Genomic DNA, 27,179 nt, shown 5'->3' with positions numbered 1-27,179 from the left:
CAGGCCAAACGCCCACGTGAAAACGTAAACACCCACACAGTCCTCGCATCAACCTACACTTTTTCTCTACCGTGAATTGCCAGAGGTGACTACATGAAATGAAGAGACCAATAAATATTTGACTCCTTTACTACATGAAAATGTTACATCCAAGAGAAAATATTTATTACCACGGTTTGATTAAAATTTTATATTAAATCATTTCTAAAGAAGATGACATTTATCGGTATATAGAGTTTACTCATAATTGACCTATTTTCAATGAAATAATACCACGCTTGCGTAAATCACGTGCAGGAGAATATATGCAGATACGAGCAAAATGAAATTAGATAAATAGGATTCTAAAGTATACTTCAATAATGACAAATCATCAAGTACTTTACAATACTATATATTCCTCAAAGAAAACATATCTTTTTCTTTTCAATGAAGAGAGACAAATTTCAATAATTTTCGATGAATGAAAAACTATGTAGCTCGAAAAAAAGCAATTTATTGAGAATGATAAATACGATAATAGAAGTGTGAATGAATAAAAAGAGAAAAAGAATTTTGTGAGAGCTTTGTATCGAAGAATAATCGTTATTTGTTGATATCGCTTGATCTAATCTTGCGTTTACGTCCTGAAGGGTGGTTCTTATTGACGTCAATCGTTGATTTTCTATTCGGCGAATTTCTAGCTGGTGGGGGAACTACGCATGTACAACGAACAACAAAGGTATGACAGGAAGATGAGAGTAGAGATAAACTAAACATCTTCTGACAGAAGAGTAACTGGAATGTTATTAGAACCTATTGGGTATAATAAAACAGGAAAATACAACTCGCTTATGATATAGAAGAAAAATGCGAAATATATATATTTTTTTTAATAATATGGAATGTCTTTTTTTTTTAAATAATAAAATTGAAAAATAAATAAAAATTATTATTTGTTCTGTATTTATATGAGTAACAAGTAAAATAAATATATCTCCGTTCGTATAAACCATAATAAGTCGTTGGAAGGGGTAACTCCAAAAGGACAGATCAATGTTTCTGTAGCCGTAGTAACGGCCGTTCGTTGATGAGAAAGAGATGGGTTCATTCATAAAAGCGATCGTTTCTTTTACGAATGAAGAGACGAGTTATTGCATGTTATTTTTTGACAAATACCTGAAGATTTAAATATTTATTTATCTGCCAGAATTAATAAAGATAACATGGTAGTAGTTTTATTTTATTCAATTAAATTAATACATGATTGATTCTAAACAATATTTTGTTGTTTTATCGTTTCACAACATATTGATATGAATATCAAAAAATAACGTCGAAAAAAATAATTTGTATTTTTGCAGTTATCTTAAATATCTAGGAGTATATCTTGAAAATGATTTGAGTTGATAAATCATGAGTTTGAAAATTCGTACTTAGACGCCATTCGTTTCAATAATCCAAAATGGCGTATAGAAGAATATGTTCTGAAACGATCCTGTGATTATTACTAATCAACATTGGCTAAAGCTAGTTTTGGCGTAGGATCAAAAGGACATTGATAGAAAGTTTCAGTCTTGTAGCTACAGAATTACAATATGTGAAAAATAATACAGTCACTTGGTTCTTTAATTGTTGAAAAAAATCAAGTAAACACTAAAAGAAAATGTCTCGTCAATCTCTCAGTATTGTTGAGTATTATGCTCAAGAAGAAAGACATGCTTGTGGTTATTGCAAAAGTCCAGATACAAATTTTAGTCATGGTAAAAGCTTTAATTAAATGTTCGTCAAAATAATGACAATGAATTTTTATAGTTTACAAAATAAAATGACATAACCTAATCTGTGATATTGTTCTGTATGTATATGAATAATTGAAAAAATTATAGGTATGTGGGCACACTCTTTGACAGTTCAAGATTATCAAAACTTAATAGATAGAGGATGGAGAAGAAGTGGTAGTTATTGTTATAAACCTACAATGGATCAGACATGTTGTCCGATGTATACTATCAAGTAAGTATATTTTTTTATATAGGTATAAAACAATGCATAAATTGATGATCTACAGGTGTGAAGCATTGAGTTTCAAGATCTCTAAATCACAAAAAAAGATTTTAAAACGTATGACAAAGTTTTTAAGAAATGAATTAAAGAAAGATGAAATTATGGATACTAATGATGAACGGCAAGACATTACTGGTACATCTATAATTATGTTTACGTGAGTTACAATTTAGAATATTCTCTATCTTAAATAAACTATATTTGCAGATATAAATTTTGAGCAAGTTCCGAATAAGCATGCGATACTGGCACAGAAAAATATTTCTAAATTAAATGTATCATCGATAGATAATGAACCTAATGAAAGATTAAATCCTAACATGCTAAATTGTAGCAAGAATTTCTGTGATTTAAAAAACGAACCACATTCAGATAGTAGTGCATCTACGCCAAATCCTGATGGAAATATACCTGTTGCTTTAGAAACAAATACAATACAAGAAGGCAATAATTCTAGCAGCATACCTTGTAAAAAAGCAAAACTTTTACGTATAGAACGCAAACAAAAGAAATTGTTAGCACAAGGGAAATCATTAAAAGAAATTGAAACTGCCTTTAAAGAAAGCAAGCAACAGAATTACGTCAAAACTTTAGAGGAATTGTTTGATGAAATATGGACTGGAACAAAAAAATTGGAGGTAAGATATATTAAGATAAAAACATTGGAAATATAATAAATGTTAAATAAATCTTATATTCCAGTATCTCATTAATAATTATCAATCAAAATGTTTTCTTTCTTTTTTGTACTATCAAAAAATATATCAGTATCTATATTATTATCTGTTTTACTATCTTCTATTTATTATATATCATTTCTAAGGAAGGACTGGCTAACAGTGAAAGAAGAAAAGAAAGGAAAAAAATTACATGGTTTTTATATACTTTTCTATAGATTACAATCTATTATAGAAAGAAAACATTTTTTTATACAAACAAACAGGAAATTATTTCAAGTGATCATTGCCATTATAATCCAGTTGACGTATTTAATAATTTTAATTATTTATAATAGTATTAATAAAATAGTCTGCAATTGCTAATATGGTCCTCTTTTCTCCAATTGTATTTGAAATTTAAACTTATGAAACAAACATGTTGCAGATACGTCATTAAACATTCAAGAAATTGGTCTTATATATTAGTGCTCTGTAACTTTAAGATTGCTCTTCTCAAACGAGTATAATTTTTACAGCATACTTTTCTGTTCTTCCAATTCAGTTGCTAACTGTTATCCAGACTTATATATTTCAATATGAAGATAGTTTGATTTACTTTTCATTGGATAAATTTGTATTAAATTAATGACTTTTATAAGCTGAAACTAGTTAGAACCTCACCGATGAGCTCTGGGTATCTAATGACTTCAAAAAAATCTTATGAGGTCTATAGAAAATATCAAAACACAATACATCGGATTCCAACAGAGAAGATTACAGAGCAACAGTATACAAGGTTTCTTGTGAAATCCCCATTACAGGTAAATGTGAAATGTGCCAAGATCATTGATCTGTAAAATACTATCAAAAGGAACAGTAGATGCATTAAAATTTTTTGTTATATTTCTTTAGTTCGTATATCATTTACACTTGTGTAGAAATACCAATTAATATTGATCCAATAAATAATAATTGTTTGTACATAATTTAATGCAGGACTGTTCAGATAGTAACAAATTTTCTTAATGTTTTATTAATATATAAAATTCAGAAAGATGAAATAGACGATATTTTCAAAGGCATTAGAGAATGTTTTATAAATACTTCAAATGACAATGCAAATAATAGAAGTTTGTGCTTCTTGTGATATTATATAAGAAGTATTATATGTAAAAATGCTGTACATAATATTGATCTAAATAAGAAGTTATATTGGAGCAAAGTGGACCTTTCGTCTGAATTGATAGTTTGTTTTCAACATATAAGATGAACAACACCAAATACATGTATTTATAAGGTTGTTTTCTTTAAGATTATTTCAGAAATGAACTTTAATACTAACTTAAAATATTAAAAGTCGATTGTTAAACGTATCAAAGGTTTTTTTTTTTTTTTTTTTTTTTTATAGAAGAAAAGGAAAACAAATATATAATTTACCTTGCATGTAATGTTATATACTATATTAAAATTAATAAGCATATTTTCTTTTATTCATAATTTCTTTTACAAATTTATTAGATAAAATTGGTGAGGGTAATGACAGAAGAATTTCTTAAATCTCTCGATACAAGTGCAAATCTTTACAAAAAGTATCAAATGGCTATTCATGGAGATGAACCAGAGGAATGTAATAAAAAAACATTTGTCAATTTTCTTGTAAAGAGCCCTTTGCAGGTACACTTTGTATTCCATTAAACATTTTTAACTTATTAAATAAAATTCATTCATATTCTTTATTTGCAATCTCTAATGCCAATTATATATTAAACTAAGCATCAAGAATGTAATTATTAATTTTATAAAAGTATTTTATAACAAATATGTCATTTTAAAGGAATGGATACCTGAAAATGGCCCACCTCAAGGGTATGGTTCCTTTCATGAACAATATTGGCTGGACAATGAATTGATTGCTATTGGTGTAATTGATATTTTACCATCGTGCGTTTCAAGCGTATATTTCTTTTATGATCCAGAATATTCTTTTCTTTCTTTAGGAACATTCAGGTCAGTAAATAAAGTTTTACATTCTTTGTATATAACGTTGAAATACTTAAATATTTCTTTATATGAAATATATATTTATTGTTTTCAGTTCGTTGAGAGAAATTTATTTAACAAGACATCTTAATAAAGTCGCAAGTAACTTAAAATATTATTATATGGGATTTTACATACATACCTGCCCTAAGATGCGGTACAAAGCTAGAATGAAACCATCTAAGCTATTATGTCCAGAAACTTATGTTTGGTGTGACATTGAACCTTGTTTAGCAAATTTAGACAAAGAAAAATATTGTAGATTCAATGAGGACATAGATGCTATAGATGAAGATGGTATAGTGGATATTAATAAGGTCTTTATATCATTACTTTATTCAAAATATTATTTACATTTTTATCTTAAAAAATTAAACTAAAATTTGTGCTATTTTCAGATATTAATTTTATATGGTGAAATGGCAATGCCTTACAGAATTTATAAAGTACGTGCGCATAGAGATATCATAAAGCAAAAAGAAGATGAACTGAAAGAGTATGCTAACCTAGTTGGAATGAAATGTGCGCAAAGTTTGCTTCTTTATCGTAGCTAATTTCTAAAGGATAAATGACATTATTTTTTCGAGAGTATATATTTTCATGAACGATAATAATGAACGATTTTATTTGTTATTCTGGATTTTGAGTCATTAATGAATTGAAAAGTAAAAAAAAAAAATATTATATGCAATTACATGTGTTTTAATCTAAAGACAAATATATTAATTAATTAAAATAAAGTGAATTTCTAATGTAGGAGAAAAAAATTAATTTTTTAATTTCTTTTAACTGTGACATAAATCTGTATAATATATTAATAAATTGCATCCTTTACGAAAAAAAAAAATTACCTATGGATTAATATTATTGCAATTTTTTTCTTTAAAATCTTTTTTTTTTTTTTTTCTTTCTTAAAATCTTCATTAAAATCTTTTCATTGCTGTCGTCAAATTAAGTTATTATTTAAAAAATTCGAAAGCTATTAATCTTCGGTTAGCGTGACCAAAAATCAGATAAATCAGATATATAACGATTATCAATGATAACGTCATTCGTCTAGATATTATGAAACATTTGTGAAAAGAGAACTTGATACTTATATAATGTCGCGTCTTGTTTCCTGGATGTTTGTAAGAAAATATCAATTACTATTTTTTTACACGCAATGAGTCTTTTATGTTTACGTATTTAAGTAATATAAATAAAGTTGATATGTCCTCTGAAAAATTCGTGCAAATGATTTAATTATTTTATATTGATTAAAAATGTTTATAATTTGTATAAATATGTAATATATTATATCGTAACAATTAAAATAACATTGATTTAATATTATCAAATCTTTTTTTAATTTTAATTTAGATGTTCTATATTATATATTGTATTCTTCCGATTTCAATTTTAGAAACGAATAATCAAAAGAATCGAAGTATAGAATAACAATGTCTATGCTTCTCTTTCTCTTCCCCTTCCTCGCTCTGCATCTGGGACATCTTCAATTTCGTTCCATTTTTGTATTTCCCCACTTCCACCAATAATAAAAATAATCATACTACAAATACACACAGAAGCAGCAATCAAAAATAGTTGTCGCCATTTATGGATTGGATTCTAAGAAAAAAATTTATTTATTTATCATCAAAAAACGACGAATATTATAAAGATATAAAATAAATTAAAAAACAATTGTGTATATACATATAAAAATATCCTAATGTATAGAATGGATGTGATATATGATCGCTATACAGTAAAATAAAAAGAAATACAAAATATTAAATAATCATTTAGTATTACGTAATTACTTATATTGCCGATATTATTTTTCTTGTCAATGAGCAATAAAAAATTATTATCTTTTTATTTATTTTTATTTCATATTTATTTAAAAGTCATATAATAATTACATATTTCTAGCTAAACATAAAAACTTCCCCACAAGATTATTACTTTTGATAATAAGAAAAATTCATGTGAAGTTTTATGTGAACTTTTCAATACCTCTTAATAAAATTTAAAGAAATTCTTAGATATTATTAATTTATTATAATTATTATTATTACGATATTATTAGTTATATCCTAACATATTTTTATTACATAATTTTTTATTTATACCATATATACGGAAACGTTAATAAAGATGATGACAACGATGAAAGCTTTGATATATTAGCAAGCAAGTATGAAAAGTAATGCGATGTGCCATTTTTCTCAATAAAACGATGCGTGGACATATCTTGTACTGTAAATTATTGCTTATAATTTATATAAAAACGAGAGATATCTAATAGTCGTTATCACCGTGAATCTTATTGAAAATCTCAGGCACGTTTCAATAAAAGGAGAAACTTCTCACGTGTTTGGAATATCTTATTTCGTCATTTCGTACGCGCATTACCTTTCTAATCCAATAACCATGTGCAATATCGTAAATCTGATGAGAGAAAACTAACATAATGACGTTAAATTATGATTAATCTTATGACATCAACAATAAATGAACGTTGTCATCTGTTGTATTCTTGTTATATGTACGAGAGACGAAACATGTTAGGATTTTATCACGTTCCATTTTGATAATTGCATTTGACCGATCTAATTTTATTTTGAAAACAAGATAAATGCCTAAAATGGTCTGTACAATAAGATACACGATATATGTAGTACAAGATAATACCAAGATGTTGAATAGGTGAGAACGAAATTTTGCACGGAAGGTACATACACCTATATGATTATGTAATAAAGCTCATACTATGATACACAACATAGCACAATATAATAACAACGTGTTTGATTTGCGGAAAACAATTTTGTACCTAAGATACATATACAACGGCATAATACGATACGTAATATAAGATACACGATATAGTACAGGATAGCATTAAGGTGTTAGATATGTAAGAAGCAATTTTACACAGCAGACACATATAAAACTACTTAATAAAGCGTGTACTATGAGATATAAAGCATAGTAATAATAAGGTGTTTGATGTGAGAAAAACAATTTTACACGGAATATATATAACGGCTCAATACGATACATACTACGAGATACACAACATTAATTTATAATGTGCGAAAAGCAATTTTGCACGCAAGGCACATATACAACTAATTAGAACCGGCCGTACTATGAGATACAAAACACAGCACAGGATAGTACTAATCTGCTGAATATGTAGAAAGCAATTTTGCACGTAAGACATATGAATAAGTATTTAGTGAAATCCGTACTACGAGATATACAACATAGTTCAAGACAGTACTAGGGCGTTGGATATGAAAAAAACGAAATCGTTCAAAAAACACATATACCAACTACTTGGAACTGTCCTTACTATGAGATATGCAATCTACAGAATTTTTTCTGTGATATGAAGTTGTTAGACATATATATATATATATATATATATATATATATATATATATATATATATATAGATCACAATTAAACGAACATGTATTATGATAATCTTAAGAAATTTATTTAATCAAATGATTAGACTCACCCCATATTTGCCTGCAATTTCTTCCACCATTATCGGTATTATTATACTAGAGATACTCCCAACAGTATTCATAATTCCATACAAAAAACCTGCAAAGTTCGGAGAAATATCTTGATTGTTCGAGAGATTCGCTATACTCGCCGCTCCATTGAAACCCAATGCCAAAAACAAGAATATATTAGCAAGGTATAAGTTGCATTCAGCATAACCAACTAATATTAGAAAAATGCCTGGTAAAAAATGGGCTGGAAAAAATAAAAAATTATATTCCGTCCAAATTTTTATTTTCCGTCTACAAACGTTTATTACTTACAAAATATACATGCGCCTTTTCGAAGTTTAGTGATGGACATAACTTCTTTCTTTTTGATGTTATCGCCAGCCCAACAAAAAAAGAAGCCAAATAACATTCTACCAGCCCAAGGAAGACCGGCAGCACCACCACCTTTGGTAAGATCGAAACCTAATGCTTTCGACATGTATAACATCAGCGAATTTTGGTAAAAAAAGATTAAGAAAAGATTGCCAAAGTGGCAGATAACAAGACTAAGAAACGGAATCGAAGTAAGTATCGCTTTTATCGGTGTCTGTTTTAACGTAGGCTTTTGCATTCTGACTGTTCCTGCTTGAGAACTGAAAGTATATAAAAGAAACAATAATAATAATAATATTGATTTTTAACTTAGAAATACATAGCAAGATCAATCATTTATACACAAATAAGTTACCTTAAAATATAATCTTTTTCCTCTTGAGTTATACCCGGATGTTCCGCAGGTGAATCAAAGGCTAATAATATCCAAAAAAATATCCATATGAACATCAGCAAGGATGGTATATACCATGCAGATTCCCAGTTTAAATATTGAGCGATAGCAGCAACTAAAGGATATGTAAAAATGGTACCAAATGTACCACCTAAAAGAGACCATATAAAACGTGCTCGTTCATGAGGAGGTGCCCATTTGGCAACTAAAGTGTGACAAGCAGGAAAAGTAACACCTCCGGTAAATCCTACTATTATTCTAGCGAATACGAGTATACCCCAGTGAAGGTCTGCGAGTATAGGAGTGATTAGACATAAAGTAGCAGCTACTATGGATGTCCAAAGAATCGCCTGTCTTGGACCCCATTTCAAGGCCATAATACCGCCAAGGAAACATCCAGGAAGATATCCGTAACCGTAAGCAGCTATCAATTGCCCGCGAATTTGAGGACCCCAATCGAAAGGTAATCCACTGAAGAGCGATAAAGTCGCAGATCGAGCTGGTTGTTCCTCTGTTTCCTCTGCTTGTCGGACAATACGTTCACCTTCAAGCTCAATCTCTTTGGTTTCATGAAAGTTCAATTTTCTATCCAGAATATATTCTTCGATGAAGTCAATCGGTTCGAACATCAAAAGAGATCGCCGTTGGCGTTCATTGTCACGGAAACATGCACCAGTTACTTGTTCGGTCGGTAGAGCCTTGATCATTGGTACTGCCAAAATAGGCATTTGCAAACGACACATGTAACTGGTCCAGCAACAAGTGAACATCATTAAGCATATTAATAATCTCGCTGGAATCCATCCTGTAAATTAATGATCGATCAATTTGAATCGGTTAATTTATAATTATGCAATCGCTATGACTAATATATTGAACTTTAAGACGTTTGAAATTTAATCGGATCGTTTTACAAATCATCTTTCCAGCGACTTACGTAAAAATTTCCAGACAAACGTTGGGTATCTTCTAGAAATAATAATACGTATAATTTAGTTATACTCAACGATCAATCCACAAACTAGTCGTTCTTTCTTTTTCAAAGACAATTATTACGTGAAAGAGAAACGAACGATTTTGTGGTTCGATAATCAAGCATTACCAAACATACATTATATTATGCATTGATGCATATCACCAGAGAAACTAACTGAGTGAATTATAGTAATCACTACTTCTTTCACACGGATTTGTAAAATCTATTATTTGAGATTAAATTTTGAATAGGAACTTTCTCATCTCAAATTGTTTCTCACTATATATTTGTATAATAACGCTATTTAAATCGTTATAGCAACCAATATAAATATGAAGTTAACTGTTATTATTCAATAGAAAAAAAATCACATATAAAGAAAAATTTCTTTTTTTTTTTTTGCAATCGTGTTTTCGCGTTCGCGTTAACATGTGAATTGAAAAAGTACTTTGTCGAATGACGAGGCAGAAGCTTACATGAAATATTTTCTAGTATACGCATATAAATAAATGTCAATGTTATCGAATATGTAAGAACTCGTTAAAAAAGAAAAAATAAATAAATTGGCGAATTTCAGATAGTTAAATAACGATTTCGAAATCGTGGACTGAAAATCCTATCCGATCGTATTTATCGGAAAATTATGACGGTTCATGTTCAAGGACGCATCAAATATACTTGGTTATATATTATGTGACGATGTAATATCGTGACTCGAATAGATACGTACGAGAAATCACGGTGAAATAAAAACTTCAATTTATATGTCCTCTTGTAATACCGTTCAAACTATCGCAATTAGACTAACTGGGATAATCTATACTATCAAATTACAAAATATTTGTGCGGGTGCATGCATCGATTTTGCAATGTGATCGATAATTTCACAACCTTGTAGTCTATAATTAAAAATTATAAATAAATGATTACATAATCGTATTTCTCTTATTAATCTACGAAAAATTACATTCATATTTATTATTCATAAATGAATATAATTTTCGTCCGCTGTTTTAAAAGGTGCTTCAAACAAGTTAGAATTCAAGAAGAAGGTTAAATAACGGACGCAAAATGCAAACCATGCCAAAAATGCCGAAAGCAATTGTAATCATCCTGTCGAGCTCAAGGAAATTTACATTTGCCTAGGATCGAAAGATCAACAATGGCGTAGCAATTTACATTGATGTTGGTTACTTGACATTTTTGTTTGGAAGATAAATTGCTTCTATATACTATTATAGAAAATTACATAAAATCACGTCGTGTGAATTTTGCTAGAATAATATCGCATGAAAGCATATAAAATCGCATAAGATTTATAAAACATGAAATCGCCAATATCGTTTGATACTACGCTAATGAAGAGCAGAAAAGAAAACCGTTGACTTTCTTCGGTACAAACGTCCAGTAATGACAACAAGAGTGAAATATCAAAGGAAAGTCGGTTATCCGAGATATTTATATAAATGATATATTCTTTAAAAAAAATAAAAATATTATTTTAAATTATTTTGTAGGAAAATGGTAATTAAGTGATAGTTGTGCTATTAGGTGTGCTATCAAGCGGTATAGATCGCGTGCAATTTATTGTTTGAGCTACTTTTACCAACGACCAGATTATCATGTTTGAAAAACTCATTACTTTCACTTACAATTAGTTAGACTGCGCGCTGCATAAAGAATGACACGTTTTTCACGATTTCATATTCTTTATAAATTTTGCGAAAATAATACTTTTTGCTTGCTCTCTTTCGATTTGTAAAAAACAAAAAAAAAAGAAAAGAGAAGAAAAATAATAATTAAAAATATAAAAAAAGAACTTGAGAGAAGTACACATTTTTTGTTCTTTCGATTTTGAAACATATAACAAAATGTGTACGATATATAATGTTAACTAAGGCATTTCGAATAACAGAATATCTTGATATCCTGTCGCATATTCGAGTTGAATAACTTACTTGAAATAAGTATTTGTAACTTCTTTTTCATTCTACTCACTGTCAAGGAAAGAAAAAAAAATCAGATCACGTACGATTAAAAGCACACTTAGACAATTTCAACTTGACGATACTAGTTCGTGCAAATAATTGGTGAAGTGTCACAAGACATCAATTTCGGAAGTTGTCGCACGAAATAAACTCTACCAACCTAGATGAAGGACTGGTGACATTGGACATCGAGAAGCGTATTTATATATCTTGCTACAGGTAAAAGCGCAGAGGTGGAGACTCGGATGAGCTTCTCTTAAGGATAGAGACCTTTTCTTATAGTTTTAAATGATTTTTAAATTTTTCATGAAGAAATGTCTTCTCGAATCATTGTTTGAATTATTATTATTATTATTATTATTATTATTATTATTATTATTATTATTATTATTATTACTATTACTATTACTACTACTACACTACTACTACACTACTACTACTACTACATTACTACTACTATTACTACTACTACTACTACTACTACTGCTTATATATTATTATTATTATTATTATTATTATTTCAATAATTCAGATATTATGTCAAATCAATCAACAAAATATCAATATTTTATGTAATAATGATTTTTATTATATAATAGATTATTATATGCATATGATTATACATCGATTATTGTGAATGTATATATATATTTGTATATATATTCGACAATGTTTAACCTATTTACTGTTACTACTCATATTCACATCTATCAAATATATATCCTTTCATTAATTAATTTGCGATAACTTGCATATATATTTTTATAAATAATCGATAAACGAAAGGTTCATTTCTCTATTCTCGTTTTCTTTTAATATCTATTATTATTCCATTATATATGTAAAAAGTTCACATTATAAGAAATTGTAAATAAATAAGTTTCTAAAAATTTGCAATAAATTTATATTTAAAGAATCATCTTATATAAGAATCATCTGGGTGTAATAGATCTTCTATATTATAGAATTTGGAAAATAATAAGTCTTCTAGTACAAAATGTACAACACATTTTAAAATAGTCTTGCAAAAAGAATTTTGTTCAAAAATATGTCTACTTAGGTTTTATTATCTTTTGATTTATAACCTTACAACCGAAACATTATTAGAATTTACCTCTCCTAAATTCTAAAGTATTTACTTTCTTCTTCGAAAGTATGGCTTAAAGCTTGCTTCGTACAGATTGTTAGTCACTTTTACAAGTTATACATATATATATATATATATATATATATACGTACGTACACACACATACACACACGCGCGCACACGCACACGCGTACATATGCGTGCATACGCGTGCGTGCTCATGTGTAAATACGGTATTTTAATTCTAAGAACACTTGAGCGTTTAGAATTGCATGGATTAATTTGTCCAGAAAAGATTGTTTTAAACTTTAAACTACAAGTTTTTCTGTAATTACTAAATTGTTGAAACATAGTAAAAGTAAAGACAAATAAGTATTTTACTACTAAATAAGATATTTTTACAATTATTTTAAAACTAAATACGATATCTTAAATATAATATTTCTTTGACGTAATATATTTATCAATGTTACAGAATATATCTGAAATATTTATCTAGAAAATATTTATTGGAATTCGTAAAATTTTTATTATTAACGAGCTCAATAGATAATTTTGGAACAAAAAATATGTTAAGTCTAGAGTTATAAATAAAATTATCGGAATGATAAGATATTCGAAAGAATAATTCATATTATATATACTATGTTAATATCCGTTTACGTAAAATCTAAATTTTAAAAGTAGCAATTAATGATAAAGTAAAAGATTGACTCACTTATAGATATATTGACGAGTTCGAATCTGGTTTTCTTAGTGGACGATTTAAACGAAAAAGAAAAAGTGTCTTCTTTCAGTGTATTAAATTTTGTGAAATTTTTGGAAAAATGAAAGACGGTAATCAAATTATGGCAGAAGCCCTTAAACAACAAGTACGTTTGTAAAAATTGACATTATATTTTGTAGGTTATGTGTTGTTTTATACTTATTATTCATCTTCGTTTATCTTCATTTTTATCAATACTATTTTTAAAAAAGCCAAGTGAATCCAATATAAATTTATGCAATGAAATTTTCATAATTCAATATTGAATCTTTGAGTCAAATAAGCACTTAATCATTTGTATTTGTATATGTATATATTATGTCTTGTATCGTAAAAAAAAAAAAAAATGGATTAAATTAGCTTCTTTTTATATTTACTTTCTTTTCATATTTGTTAGATATTATATTACAATTTTATATTTGTTAGATATTATATCACATTTTCTAATCAAAATCACATCTATATTCCTATCATATTTAAACCAGTTTCCATTAGATAGTTGAACTCGCTTCTCTCCTCTTAACATTCAAATGTTTCATGCTTCTTTTTGAAGGAAATTTCAAAATGATCTATCGACTTCTGAACATTATAATTTATTTTTTCTCAATAAAATATTAATATTCTTCTGAAATTTTGATGTTATAATAAATATATAATAAATAAAATTTCTTTACTATTATAAACTATATATATATATATATATATATATATATATATATATATAAATATATTCTTCTCTTCGTAATTTATATGATGATGTACATATAAATTACGAATTATATGTTAAAGATAATATATTATATTTGGTTAATATTTTTAATGCGCAAATACTATGCAAAATTGATTATAATCTTTTTTATCTTACTTTTACGACTCTCATGTTCTTCCCGCGATCCAATGAGTGGTACTCGATCATCATCTTCATAATCCATATAAACAAATAACGAATATAATATAAACAAATATAAACAAATTTCACCTTTATTAGAAATTAATTGTCTTAAAATAACCTTATTATGAATTCACAAAACAAGTTAAATACAAATATTTACTGATATGTTCTATTATTAATATATTAATAATAACAATTTTAATGGAAGTATGACTTATTTCTTTGTTATTCACGTATTATCTGCGTATAAAGAATTACTTATGACTTTATATACCTTTATGAATGTGATAATAATACATATAGACTTAATACAAAAGTTTATCTTTGCTACTCCTACTATAAGTCAAATTATCATATTTGTATACATATGTGATGTTTCTCCATACTTTTATAAAAATCTCTCTGTAAAAAATTATAGATAGAATAAACTATATATTTCTATAAAATTACTTTTTATTGCACATAGCAATGATAATAATATTGATATTATTATGGATTAACTGTCGATTTACATTTTCGTTTTATATATCTATGTATTATTTGTATGTCTATTTATTTTATAATCTATAATTTTATAGGGATTAGAATATGTTTTTGGTATAATGGGGCATCCAGTGATAGAGCTAGCTATAAACATGCAATTAGTAGGTCTACGATACTTAGGATTCAGAAATGAACAAGCTGCATGTTATGCAGCTCAAGCTTATGGTTATTTAACAAGTAAATACGATTAATCAAACTCAATACTTATCACATTATATATGTAGAAGATAAAGTTAATAATATTGAATTTATGATCAAATAGAAAAGCCTGCAGTTGTATTATGCGTATCTGGACCAGGTTTACTTCATGTTATAGGTGGCATGGCTAATGCACAAGTTAATTGTTGGTAAGAATATTTTATAAATGTAATGTAATATTTAAAATTTTGATAATACATTGTAAAATGTTTAATTAACGAAGTATTTAATAATGAATCATTAAAATTATTATTTAGGCCGCTTTTAGTACTAGGAGGTTCATGTCCTCAAGATCATGAAGGTATCGGTGGTTTTCAAGAATGGCCTCAAGTAGAAGCTAGTAAGCCTTATTGTAAATACGCAGCTAGACCATCATCTGCAGCTTTAATTCCTCTTCATGTAGAAAAGGCAGTACGATATTCAACCTATGGTAGACCAGGTAGATGCACATTATAAATATTATTTTATACTTCTTTTTCTACTATTTAGTACTATTTAGTACTATTCTTCTATTTTGTACCATTATTTTTATGTTTAAACTATGTATTTAATCTTATATTTTATATTTTATTTAAAGGTGCAACTTACTTAGATTTATCAGCTACAATATTAACGCAAAAGGTTGATGAAAATAAAATTGCATTGGTCTTATCTTGCCCTGAACCACCATTGATATTTCCTGACAGTAGACAAATTGAGGAAGCTGTTAATATGTTAATACAGTCAAAAAGACCATTAGTCATAGTAGGCAAAGGTAAACAATAATTCTGTTTTTAAATTAAAAACTAAAACAATCCTATAACAATAATAATTTTTTAATTATCAATAAAATTGGAATTGTTTTCACGAATAATTGATATCAGGAGCGGCATATGGTCGAGCTGAGCAACAAGTTCGGAAGTTTGTTCATTTAACAGGAGTTCCTTTTCTTCCAACACCAATGGGAAAAGGAGTTGTTCCAGATACGGATCCATTATGTGTTTCTAGTGCAAGAACATATGCTTTGCAACAATCTGATGTAATATTATTACTGGGTGCTAGACTCAATTGGATGCTGCATTTTGGGCGTCCACCTCGATTTCAAAGCACTGTAAAAATTATACAGGTACTCGAATTATTATTATAGAAAATTAATTTATTATATAGCATTCTGAATTAATTAAATATTTTGATTAAATATTTTAAATCAAAATTATTTTAGGTTGATCTTTGCGCAGAAGAATTGCATAATTCTATTTCATCTGCAGTTGCTATACAAGCTGATATAAGTTCTACCGTGGAGTCTTTAATAAAGGCACTGCTATATCGAAAATGGACAGTTACTAAAGATTGTCAATGGTGGAATGAACTTAATTCAAAATCAGACAAAAATAAAAAAATTGTGCAGGTACAATTCTATTAAGTATATTATATTATATATATTTCAATATATTAATGATAATCGTCTGTGATATTTTTACTTGTAGCAAATGTCCTTGAATAAATCTGTACCATTAAATTATTATGCGACTTTTACATGTATACAAGATTGTATACCAGATGGTAAGTTTCATATTTTAATGGTATGATTTATATTAAGATTTATATTAATGTTATATTTTATTATTTATATAGATTGTATAATTTGTTCCGAGGGTGCTAATACAATGGATATCGGGCGTACTATCCTGTTAAATAATTTACCTCGTCATCGCTTAGATGCTGGAACGTTTGGTACTATGGGTGTAGGTTTAGGTTTTGCAATTGCAGCTGCTCTATATTGTAAAGACAATATGCCTGGAAAGAGAGTGCTTTGTATCGAAGGAGATAGTGCATTTGGTTTTTCTGGAATGGAAATTGAAACTATGTTTAGGTAATATGTTTATTCTTTCCTACTGAAGTCTAAGATTTCTAGTAAAATATTTTATATCTTTTCAGATATCAGTTGCCCATTATTATTATCATAATAAATAATAATGGTATATATAATGGTTTGGATAGTAAAACATTTAAAGAAATACAAATGACTGGTAACCCAACGCAAGCGTACGTTGTTATATGATTAAACATTGTTAAATATAAATATCTCTTCTAATTAAAAATTTGTGATAAAGGATCCCACCGTATAGCTTAACATCGGAAACTCATTATGAAAAAATGATGGAAATGTTTGGAAAGAAAGGCCATTTCTGCGTAACTATAGATGAAATTCAGCAAGCATTAAAAGAATCATTTGCAGTAAGTTGTACTGAAAAATTCCAAACTTATATTATAATATTACTTTAACACAAAATTACATTTTATAGGAATTAAATACACCAAGTTTAATAAACATAATGATTGACCCTCAAGCTGATCGTAAGGAACAAAAATATACTTGGCTCACAGAGTCTAAGCTTTAAAATATCAATTTATCAAATTTTTAATCATAATTTTAAGATAATGAATTACTAAGTTTTATCACGGGGAATACATGGAAATATTTACATGTCAAATATAAAATTATAGTTTTATTTACATTATAAAAAAAAAGGTAAAAAAATTATAATGTTACAATATAATTATTTACTTGCATAAATTATTCGTTATTTTTTAAAATCTTTGAAAATTTATTTATAACTGGGGTAAGAGGATCTACGATATCTGATCCACTCTTACTTGTAGTATCATTAATATTACTATCTTCATATTTTTCCTCTTCAATAGCAGATAAATCTATACCTTCTTTGTCTACTATTTTTAGTAAATTTTGATTTGTTCGCATGACTGCTGTAGTGAAATCTCCATTATCTTTTACAAGATCATTTATTATATCCAATTCTTTCTTTCTACAAATTAAAGAACATTATATTAAGAAATGTTAACAATATTACATGTAATTTTATATTATTACATTTTTAATGTAATATTCCAAATGTCTTCCAATGTTTCTTCAATTAATACTTCAATATCACTTCTTCCTTTAAATATAGACATCTTTCTAAACAAGCAAACATGAAATTAAATAATATTCTTTTTATGTTACATGAAAATAAAAATTATATATATTATAACACACACACGCACACACATATATCAATTATAGATGATATATAAGGTAAACAATTGAGGTTAATGTATATCAAAACATAGGAAGAATTTATAATGATATATAATTACTTGTATCTTTTAAAAAATTTCCGAAACTTGTTAAAAATATTAAACAATCTCAATTTGTTATTTAAAAATGTCAAGAAATAGCTCCCAGCATTTTCATCACTATTATTAGTTTAAAATACAACAAAACAGATATGCATGAAAGTTCCCGCCATTTTTTATAATAGGAAAGAACTATCTGTTTAGTATTACTATTAATGCAAATTAGAAATACAGGATGACTCATACAACTAAGAATAACTATTTCAAAAAAATATTCATTGATAATAGCCAATCAGTTTATTAAGAAATTTAAAAATGTTATTGGTTATCCACAATAGGATCATAATAGTTTTCTTTGTTAAAAATATATCAAAGTATTTGCCAAGATTTTTCTTTCATTTCAATCTTTTTTAAAAATTATCAACAGAGCGTTTATCTTACTTGATATTTTGAACTTCCTTTTTATTGATAATCTAAAAGAAAAAAATTTATTTTTAGGAAACGTCATTTATGAATTATAATAATGATCTACCAATAACAATATAGGAGTTTGCTGATTGGTCATCTCTCAGTGTGCAAGGATATGACGTCACTTGTAGTCGTGTCGCATGAAAGAGAACCTTGAAATTGTAAATTATCGTAAAGAGACATGACATCGAAAACATTCGGCGGAAAGCAAAGAAATGAGACGAAACGTATTGTAACGATAATAAGTGGAAAACCATAAAACTTGCGATAAATAAATTAAAAGTTAAATTTCTTTGTATCGCTCTACAAATGTTCGCACAGTTTTTTCGATATTTTGATCGTACACTTATTCTTTGTATCAGCTGATGAATTTGCTATAACGAGAAGAAAGTTTTTAAAAATTCATATTTACATTTCATCGACATAAATATTGTCATGGCAGACCTCCTGGAGGAATTAAATGGTGATCAGACTGAAAAAGTTATTCAGTTTCAGGTAGAAGAATATATTATGCTTTATTACGATCCAAAATATTATTCCTATTGTATTATAATGTATCAATTATTTTTAGGATTTGACAGGCATAGAAGATTTATCTGTCTGTAGAGATGTTTTGCAAAGGCATAATTGGAATTTGGAAGTGGCTGTTCAGGTATTTGTGAATATCTTTCAAGTAGGATATTTTTTATCGTTCATGATGATAAATTTATTATATTATGCTAGGAACAATTGAATTTATATGAAGGACGTCCGTCAATGTATGCACAAGATTCAAGATCTAGGCCACCACAAGTCGTTGATGACAGTAGTTCTAGAATATATTTTAACCATGCAAGTAGTTCGAGTGGTGGAGGCGGTGGTCTTCTACCTTATATCTTTTCTATGTGTTATAATATAGTTTGGAGTATCTTGCAGCTAGGTTTAGCAATATTTAGGTCAGAAGTCAGGCCCAGTACGTATAACATGAATATAGTAGAAACATGAAGTTAGCGCGTATAAAACAATATATTTTGTTCTTCAAGTTTCTTCTGATCCAGTGGAAGATGTAATGACATTCATTAGATCATATGAGGAACGTTATGGCAACGTCCATCCTGTATTTTATCAGGGTTCTTACAGTCAAGCTCTATCTGATGCCAAACAAGAGTTAAGATTTTTATTAGTTTATTTACAAAAAGATGAGGCCCAAGATACTGATCAATGGTGCAGGTAAAGTTTGTAGTAATTAATAGTAGTAACGATTTATAATATATTTATAACAAATAAGAAGGAGCCAACTATATATAAGTTAATTGCTTTTTGTATGGTTAACGTCAAACAAGCTTTTACTCTAGAAATACATTGAATGATCCTGAAGTTATACGATTTATAAATACTCATACATTATTTTGGGCTTGTAATGTACAATCTGGAGAAGGCTATAAAGTTGCAGAATCTCTTAAATCTGGCTCTTATCCTTTCTTGGCTATTATTGTTTTGAAAGACAATCGAATGACAATAGTTGGACGGTACGTAGCAGCAATTGAATTCTTAAAAAGTATAAAACTACATTTTTCATGGAATATAGCCAACAGATATTCTAGAAACATTCTAAAAACATGATTTTATAGGATGGAAGGTACACCATCTGCTGCTGATTTGATATCACGTTTACAAACAATTATTCAACAGAATGAAATTAATTTAATTCAAGCACGTCAAGATAGGTAAATTAATTTTTAAATTGATCATGTAATTGGCTAATTAGAAAAGTAATAAAATTCTATATGATTATTTGTGTATTACAGAGCAGAACGCAGTGCTGCACAGTCATTACGTCAACAACAAGATCGTGCATATGAAGAATCATTACGTGCTGATCAGGAAAAAGATCGTAGAAGAGAGGAAGAACGTAGGGCTCGAGAAGAACAAGAGGCACGTGAAAAGGAACAATTAAATGCGCAGGAACAAGAAATAGAAAGAATTCGTCTTGAAAAAGAACTTACTGTTCACAAAATACCTATGGAACCTGAACCTGCTAATCCTAATGCTTGTCATTTACAAATTAAATTGGGTGAAAGGACAATGAAAAGGCGATTCCTTATGTCTGACACAATTGAAGTAATGCGATATTTACTTTTTTAAAACTTTAAACATTTAGCTTAATTTCTCAAGAATAATGTCAATGATTAATATTTAATTTACAGGACGTATATCATTGGATATTTAGTCAACCGGATTCCCCTGCAAGTTTTGAGATAACAACGAGTTATCCTAAAAGAATCCTATATCCATGCAGAGATATTTCAACTTTATCATCAGCTGGCTTAACCCATAGAGAAGTTTTGCATGTTAATGATTTAGCTGACTAACCTTGATTAATAATTCAATAATTCATTCTTAATATTTTAAGTATCATTCCGATAAAAGAATGATACTATCACAAGAGGAACTTATCAAAAGATTATAATATATATATATATATATGTATATGTATATATATATGTATATATATATTTGATACATTCTAGTATTTTATGTAAAGTTCAGTCTACTGAGATGAGAAAATAGTTATAAAAGAATGTCATTGTATGAACAATATGATACAAAGATAAGTATTGAAAAGGTGTTCATTGTGTTATAATTTTGGAGAGAATTGTTGGTATTAAAAAATGGTGGCCATAAGTAATATGTTCATTAAAATATATAACTAGAAAAAGATTGAATTTTGTTTAAAAAGTTTAAAAAGTAGGGAACAAAAACATACCCGTTTTTGTTTAAGAACAAACAAATGTGCATTATATTTTGCTTGAGATAATTTATATATTAATGAAGTAAAGTATTTTAAATCCTTATGCGTTACTACGTGATCAAAAAAATTTATAAAATGTATGATTTGTGTACAATTGAAGAAAAAAAATCTTTTAAATTGCATTAGTCGTGCATAAAACATAAGACTATGTAACGCAAATGGCATTTTATAAAAATAAAGAATATCTTCATCTAAATGCAATTTGGAAAAAGGGATGATGAGATAATACACATTACATTTTATTTTACTAAAGTAAAAGTAAATTTAGTATTTAATTGGCATTTATACTATTATGTACAAAAACAATGCTAACACCATTGGTTTTATTGCATTTAAATATAATTTAATAAACCTACAACATTTCTATGCAGATAAAAATGTTATTGAAACAAAACTAACTGTACTGCATACAAAGATTTATCCGCATGGCTATGTACATATATTAATTTACTAGAAAGCAGAATGTTTAAGAAAAATATAATTTATTTTGTAGCTTTGTATATTGGTTGTTTAAACCAAAGAAAAATTAAACAATTAGAATCTATTTAAGTAATTAATTCTGTATTTGACATAACAATGTTACTTTTTTTTATGTTGACCTTTTCTTGAATTTTTTTTTGATTCATACAAAATATGAAAGTATAAATGAATGAATAAGTTAAATCTTTATAAATTATTACTGTGCAAAAGATCATGTTGAATGGAATAGGTTTGCATTCCTGACAGTTATGTATGGTTTACTTAATGAAAAAGAGACTAATAATATTAATAGAGAAAAAGGAACAAATGCGATATATAAACTTAAAAAAAAAATACTTTTGTGTGTGTAAATATTTCATATATTCATTTTTTTTACATTCTTGCTTTCTACTGTTTTAAATATTTTATGTATACGTAAGTATATAAATTTTCATAACTATTATAAGTACAATTGATATTTGGGAAAAACATCATATTTGATATCCATGAAATTAATTTGAAAATTATATCAATTGCAAAATAAAATTTATAAAAAGATAATTAACATAATTTGACTTTTTGTTATTATCAAAATAATGCGCATAAGGATATTAAAATAAATTTTCACTATCTTTTCATTATCCAAGATTTAACAATAATATTACTGATTTATTGATATATGAAATTATGTTGCAACATTAGAATTGCTTCGTATTATATAAAGTTGTGCGTAACTCATATTACAGAAATCTTAAGGTTATAATATTTTTTACATTTGACGCAATCCAATTAATATATCCTTTCTCAAATTTCTAGTCTTGTTGCACATAAACATACTTTGCAATTGATATTTTATCCTTAAAAAAAATGATTTATATATTAAAATATGAAATGTTAATAAACACCCATCTATTTAAATAATGTAATTTTCTGACATTTATAGTATTTCCCATGTACGTATTGTAATTTTATATGATAAAGGTAAGAATGATTTTTCTTACAAAATTAATTAAAGTAAAAATAAAAAGAAATGAAAAGAAAAAAAAATAAAAGATGAGAAAAATGTATACTAAATAATACGTGGCTAAATATTAAGAAAATGCCATAATATATAATTCAATACTTTAGCAAAATGATATTTATTTTAATCAAGAAAAATGTGGAAGCTATAAATTGTAAAATTTAAATAGTTATGAACCTTGTCATATCAAATATTTTTATATATTTAATATCAAGCACTCCTGTTTTTGATTTCACAATGTATTGCAATTAAAATTGTAAACTTGATCAAGAATACAATACAAAGGCAATGAATATTTCATTTAATCAAATATTTCATCTTCATTGCATAAGACTGCTAAAAAAAAACTAATAGAAGATGTACTTTTTCATATCTTATTTGGAATGAGGTCTTGTCTTTGCTTTTTCTTTTGACCATTGTGCATGACTGTGAGCACGCAAACTATTAAATACTTTATTATTTAATTTGACATCAAATCCACCTGTATCTCCTGTGTCAATACCAGGTGGAAATTGTAAAACCCTGCATGCATTTATCCTTGAAGACATTAACATATCATGCTTTGTTACAATTTGTGATCCTTCACCTACTTTTTTATAGCCACAACGAGGTATCGAAGCATACTCCTTTTCTATACTCTAAAATATTTAAAAACATTTACTTATCATCACTGCAATTAGTTAGCGATATAATGTATAACTTCTTTAAATATAATATTTGACAAATAGCTTTGTAATTATTTGAAATACCTTTTATTACCTATAAATAAAATCCATCACGTATGTATTTACTTACTACAAAACGGTCAAAGTCTTTATTTGTATCATCGGTATCTGTTTTTCTTTCGTCTGGTTCCTCAAATGAAGACATTCGATATTTAGAATATGAAATATTTACTATAATGGAAAATGATAAAATTAATATAACTTAATAAAATTTAATATAAATTAAGGCAATATGAATATGACAGAGAGATAGATATATCTATAGATATATATGTGTAAATTATAACCTTTAGAATCACGATTAACCTTTGTTTCAGTACGCTTTAACATCATGTCATATTCTCGATTATATTGAGCTTGTAGCATTTGTGCAATTACTTCATCGCTGTCTGTATCGTTTGATTCATATGTATCATATATCTCTGTAATCGGCTCTTCTTTTAAAGAATCTTTATATTTCTTCAATTCTCTATGTACAAAAATATAATATAAAATAAAATATACATACATTCTAATAAATAGATTTTTATACATATTAACAATTACTTTTCCTGTAAGCTTTTTGCAAGTTGGTCAGAAGTTATTTCCAACAAACTGACAGGATCTTCTACTGACTGAATTTTTCTCCATGGTGAAGTCATTATCAGAATATAATAGGAAGCGCTAAATAAATAATAAATTTATGTTATGTACACGTAACTAAAATAATTATGGAATAGATAAGAAATATATAATTTTTAGGTAGATAAATAGAAAAGTGTGAATATGCTTATATCACGTTTCTCATGTAATATTGAAATAATTACAAAAATTATAATATCGATATCGATTATGATCAAATGTGCAATCCTTAAATATGATTAGTAATCCTTTATGATGAGCTTAGATATATACAAATATATTGTTTTATAAGATAGATAAATTATTTACCACTGACAAAGAGAAAGATGAATCCTAAAAAACAGGCGTAAAATTACAATACGTTGAGAAATATATTCGAAAAGCAGAGTATAATATAAAAATAGAATCGCCCGTTGACTTTACACAAGTGCAAAATATATGGACGACAAAGGACTGCCTACAAGTTTAACTCTATACCTACAAAGTTAGGTAGCGCGCAATATAATTTCTTTCGTATTTGATTATGTATCAAGTGCAATCGTTTGTTAATTTCACTAAATAAAAAAAACTGCCTATAAATACAATTCTATATTTACAAAGTTAGATGGCGCGCAACATCGTTTCTTATATTTGTTAGCAGTTTCTGTAATAAAAGTTCTAAGTCGCTGAACGAGTAAACTAAATCGAACAGTACTGCCATCTATTAAATCCAAATGAAACTAATTGTGTAAAAGTAATAATTCGACACCATAGAATCAAAAATTCTTCTTTAACGATGAGTCGATGCATTTCTTATTATAATAATGCTTGATAAGTAAATTACAGATTACGTTGAAAGTCGATTTTGAAAAAGAAATGAACAAAATATGTTTCTTCCTTTATTAAATATTTTAAATCCATTTAAAGACTTATAGATGATATATTCTTTGGATACACAATCTTTTAGCGTGTATAGTATAAAACAAACAAGAATTAATTACATGTTAAAATTTATAATAATTTTAACAATTATTTTTATATCCATGTATATATATATATATATATATATATATATATATATATTCAGTGACACTGTATGATAACTTCACATTCCTTTAAATCTCATAAGATAAATATATCAATTTCTCTACTACCTTCTCAAACAATCTTTTATATCCGTTATCTTTATTACCAACATACGGTATAATGTTGGTATATTGAAAACTTATATGTATGAGTCTCAAGATTTTTCATACGATTTCTACAAAATTAAACATTTGAGTAATATATTCCTTTTGCAATTTTGATTTTATAATTAATTCGTATATTTAATAATAACATTTATTTATAGTATTACAGAAAATATAATCGTATTTTATTATATTTATATATAGTGTTGGATTATCGAGTGTTTTTGTTAAGACATTTCGACTTAAGAAAATAAGTAAATAATGAAGAAATCGAAATATAAAAATTGTTCAATCGAATTTAACGTAATTATTTAGTAAATACGTTCGAGAAAATATACGCAGCAAACAAGTAACGTTATCTCTGAGATGGCTTGCTGTTTCTATTAGTGCAGATGCGTAACGAACATATTCATTCGTACGTTGCGTACGAAAATACATCCAACCCTTTGATTTTATTTTGATTTCTTCAATTACATCGTTATCCTTTTCATCTGGAGTAACGCTTGACGGATTTCTCATCGTTATGTTGAACGTTTCAGGAAAGACTCTTTCAAAAAAGAAAAAAAAAAAACTATGGAAACAATTTTCCTTGAATAATACTCCAACAGATAAATACGTAAAGATGAAAAGTTTTTTCCAGAAAGGATAATAGGAGAATAAAATTTGGTGAATGTATAAATAAATAGAATACTAATTGAAGATCTTTTAGTAAATCTATAGTATAGCTTATTTACGAACAATTTTCTTTAATTCGTTCTATGTGAGAGTTTTGATAGCTTCCGGCAGACTTCTAACGGTCTTTCGAAACTTTTTCTACGTGGACAGGATTCTCCCATAATGAACGTATTCGAAAACGTGTGGTATTAAAGAGAAAGAAAGAAAGAAAGAAAGAAAGAAAGAAAGAAAGAAAAAGAAAGAAAGAATAACAGAGAGAGAGAGGGAAAGAGAGGACAGCTTACGATGGTACTGTAAAATGTTTAACGAAGGACGAGACGAAGCGAGCATCGATGCTTCCGCGAGTATACATAGATGCTCGTGCCTTCGAGTACAAAGATAAAATCCACTTAACATGACTGAGATAGGACGAAGATGACGTGGTCGTGAGGTTCGTCTAAGCTCTCTGCCTTTCAAATCGGAGTTTGCATGCTCGGCTTACGTGTTGGTAGCGTCGAGCTATTGGCAAATCGGGATTCGAAGGAGCCACCTACAACGTTGCTGCTGCTCCTTCGTGCAAGTCTAAAGAAAAAGGCGAAGGTGGAGGCGGTTAAAGAGGTAGTAGCGAGAAAGAAGGAGGAGGATGAGGAATAGGAGGAAGAAAAAGAGATGGTA

At 27.6% G+C, this 27,179-nt stretch overlaps 6 protein-coding genes across 12 annotated transcripts; 3 read left to right on the top strand and 3 right to left on the bottom strand.

Moving 5' to 3' along the window:
• Nucleotides 1-1,429: 1,429 nt before the first annotated feature.
• LOC122627727 (arginyl-tRNA--protein transferase 1) lies at nt 1,430-5,514 on the top strand. 2 transcript variants are annotated; one of them, XM_043809116.1, is made up of 8 exons: nt 1,430-1,742; nt 1,869-1,995; nt 2,051-2,181; nt 2,254-2,684; nt 3,365-3,526; nt 4,540-4,712; nt 4,801-5,062; nt 5,144-5,514. In XM_043809116.1, the coding sequence occupies exons 1-8, from the start codon at nt 1,646-1,648 to the stop codon at nt 5,297-5,299; spliced, it is 1,539 nt and encodes a 512-aa protein (XP_043665051.1). In that variant the 5' UTR covers nt 1,430-1,645; the 3' UTR covers nt 5,300-5,514. The 2 variants fall into 2 exon arrangements, with proteins under 2 accessions (XP_043665051.1, XP_043665052.1); XM_043809117.1 differs by lacking the exon at nt 3,365-3,526 and adding an exon at nt 4,224-4,379 and having other exon boundaries at nt 1,431-1,742.
• A 505-nt stretch (nt 5,515-6,019) lies between these two features.
• Nucleotides 6,020-14,909, bottom strand: LOC122627483 (sialin-like). Of its 3 annotated transcripts, XM_043808599.1 has the most exons (6): nt 10,141-10,503; nt 9,967-9,998; nt 8,991-9,834; nt 8,576-8,895; nt 8,263-8,507; nt 6,020-6,356 (listed from the first exon to the last, which is right to left on the bottom strand). In XM_043808599.1, exons 1-6 carry the CDS (start codon nt 10,152-10,154, stop codon nt 6,192-6,194), a joined length of 1,620 nt encoding a protein of 539 aa, XP_043664534.1. In that variant the 5' UTR covers nt 10,155-10,503; the 3' UTR covers nt 6,020-6,191. The 3 variants fall into 3 exon arrangements, with proteins under 3 accessions (XP_043664534.1, XP_043664533.1, XP_043664535.1); XM_043808598.1 differs by lacking the exons at nt 9,967-9,998; nt 10,141-10,503 and adding an exon at nt 14,712-14,909; XM_043808600.1 differs by lacking the exons at nt 9,967-9,998; nt 10,141-10,503 and adding an exon at nt 11,964-12,177.
• Nucleotides 13,794-17,960, top strand: LOC122627482 (2-hydroxyacyl-CoA lyase 1). Its single transcript, XM_043808597.1, has 12 exons — nt 13,794-13,952; nt 15,317-15,458; nt 15,544-15,628; nt 15,737-15,918; nt 16,057-16,233; nt 16,343-16,584; nt 16,681-16,866; nt 16,946-17,021; nt 17,094-17,331; nt 17,397-17,504; nt 17,573-17,696; nt 17,765-17,960. Exons 1-12 carry the CDS (start codon nt 13,908-13,910, stop codon nt 17,858-17,860), a joined length of 1,701 nt encoding a protein of 566 aa, XP_043664532.1. The 5' UTR covers nt 13,794-13,907; the 3' UTR covers nt 17,861-17,960.
• Nucleotides 17,961-18,036: 76 nt separating this feature from the next.
• On the bottom strand, nt 18,037-19,127 carry LOC122627486. 4 transcript variants are annotated; one of them, XM_043808604.1, is made up of 3 exons: nt 19,038-19,127; nt 18,352-18,438; nt 18,037-18,286 (listed from the first exon to the last, which is right to left on the bottom strand). In XM_043808604.1, the coding sequence occupies exons 2-3, from the start codon at nt 18,432-18,434 to the stop codon at nt 18,037-18,039; spliced, it is 333 nt and encodes a 110-aa protein (XP_043664539.1). In that variant the 5' UTR covers nt 18,435-18,438; nt 19,038-19,127. The 4 variants fall into 4 exon arrangements, with proteins under 4 accessions (XP_043664539.1, XP_043664537.1, XP_043664540.1 ...); XM_043808602.1 differs by lacking the exon at nt 19,038-19,127 and adding an exon at nt 18,930-18,955; XM_043808605.1 differs by lacking the exon at nt 19,038-19,127 and adding an exon at nt 18,525-18,880.
• Nucleotides 19,128-19,196: 69 nt separating this feature from the next.
• LOC122627484 (FAS-associated factor 2) lies at nt 19,197-22,399 on the top strand. The gene is made up of 8 exons (XM_043808601.1): nt 19,197-19,559; nt 19,636-19,716; nt 19,788-20,016; nt 20,087-20,273; nt 20,399-20,572; nt 20,675-20,770; nt 20,852-21,164; nt 21,251-22,399. The coding sequence occupies exons 1-8, from the start codon at nt 19,500-19,502 to the stop codon at nt 21,413-21,415; spliced, it is 1,305 nt and encodes a 434-aa protein (XP_043664536.1). The 5' UTR covers nt 19,197-19,499; the 3' UTR covers nt 21,416-22,399.
• Nucleotides 22,400-23,449: 1,050 nt separating this feature from the next.
• LOC122627481 (serine/threonine-protein kinase RIO3-like) lies at nt 23,450-25,252 on the bottom strand. The gene is made up of 5 exons (XM_043808596.1): nt 24,991-25,252; nt 24,607-24,723; nt 24,348-24,529; nt 24,131-24,231; nt 23,450-23,973 (listed from the first exon to the last, which is right to left on the bottom strand). The coding sequence occupies exons 2-5, from the start codon at nt 24,699-24,701 to the stop codon at nt 23,710-23,712; spliced, it is 642 nt and encodes a 213-aa protein (XP_043664531.1). The 5' UTR covers nt 24,702-24,723; nt 24,991-25,252; the 3' UTR covers nt 23,450-23,709.
• Nucleotides 25,253-27,179: the final 1,927 nt, after the last annotated feature.

The sequence above is a fragment of the Vespula pensylvanica genome, chromosome 3 (genome assembly GCF_014466175.1).
Source record: "Vespula pensylvanica isolate Volc-1 chromosome 3, ASM1446617v1, whole genome shotgun sequence".
Classification (NCBI taxonomy): Eukaryota; Metazoa; Arthropoda; class Insecta; order Hymenoptera; family Vespidae; genus Vespula; species Vespula pensylvanica.
This window is presented reverse-complemented; position numbering and strand designations above follow the sequence as displayed.

What these genes read in the sequence shown, in the direction of transcription:
- LOC122627727 (XM_043809116.1), top strand. Translation starts at nt 1,646, where the DNA reads ATGTCTCGTCAATCTCTCAGTATTGTTGAGTATTATGCTCAAGAAGAA. An exon ending in AGATACAAATTTTAGTCATG is followed by an intron (nt 1,743 to 1,868) that starts GTAAAAGCTTTA and finishes AAAAAATTATAG; the next exon opens with GTATGTGGGCACACTCTTTG. An exon ending in TGTCCGATGTATACTATCAA is followed by an intron (nt 1,996 to 2,050) that starts GTAAGTATATTT and finishes GATGATCTACAG; the next exon opens with GTGTGAAGCATTGAGTTTCA.
- LOC122627482 (XM_043808597.1), top strand. Translation starts at nt 13,908, where the DNA reads ATGAAAGACGGTAATCAAATTATGGCAGAAGCCCTTAAACAACAA. An exon ending in AGCTTATGGTTATTTAACAA is followed by an intron (nt 15,459 to 15,543) that starts GTAAATACGATT and finishes ATGATCAAATAG; the next exon opens with AAAAGCCTGCAGTTGTATTA. An exon ending in ACTGGTAACCCAACGCAAGC is followed by an intron (nt 17,505 to 17,572) that starts GTACGTTGTTAT and finishes TTTGTGATAAAG; the next exon opens with GATCCCACCGTATAGCTTAA.
- LOC122627483 (XM_043808598.1), bottom strand. Translation starts at nt 14,778, where the DNA reads ATGGATTATGAAGATGATGATCGAGTACCACTCATTGGATCGCGGGAA. An exon ending in AGAACATGAGAGTCGTAAAA is followed by an intron (nt 9,835 to 14,711) that starts GTAAGATAAAAA and finishes ATTAATTTACAG; the next exon opens with GATGGATTCCAGCGAGATTA. An exon ending in GAAAAAGATTATATTTTAAG is followed by an intron (nt 8,896 to 8,990) that starts GTAACTTATTTG and finishes ATATACTTTCAG; the next exon opens with TTCTCAAGCAGGAACAGTCA.
- LOC122627486 (XM_043808602.1), bottom strand. An exon ending in TGGAATATTACATTAAAAAT is followed by an intron (nt 18,287 to 18,351) that starts GTAATAATATAA and finishes TTTAATTTGTAG; the next exon opens with AAAGAAAGAATTGGATATAA.
- LOC122627484 (XM_043808601.1), top strand. Translation starts at nt 19,500, where the DNA reads ATGGCAGACCTCCTGGAGGAATTAAATGGTGATCAGACTGAAAAAGTT. An exon ending in TAGGTCAGAAGTCAGGCCCA is followed by an intron (nt 20,017 to 20,086) that starts GTACGTATAACA and finishes TTGTTCTTCAAG; the next exon opens with TTTCTTCTGATCCAGTGGAA. An exon ending in TTATGTCTGACACAATTGAA is followed by an intron (nt 21,165 to 21,250) that starts GTAATGCGATAT and finishes TTTAATTTACAG; the next exon opens with GACGTATATCATTGGATATT.
- LOC122627481 (XM_043808596.1), bottom strand. Translation starts at nt 24,701, where the DNA reads ATGACTTCACCATGGAGAAAAATTCAGTCAGTAGAAGATCCTGTCAGT. An exon ending in GGTTAATCGTGATTCTAAAG is followed by an intron (nt 24,232 to 24,347) that starts GTTATAATTTAC and finishes TTTCCATTATAG; the next exon opens with TAAATATTTCATATTCTAAA. An exon ending in AAGACTTTGACCGTTTTGTA is followed by an intron (nt 23,974 to 24,130) that starts GTAAGTAAATAC and finishes TAAATATTTTAG; the next exon opens with AGTATAGAAAAGGAGTATGC.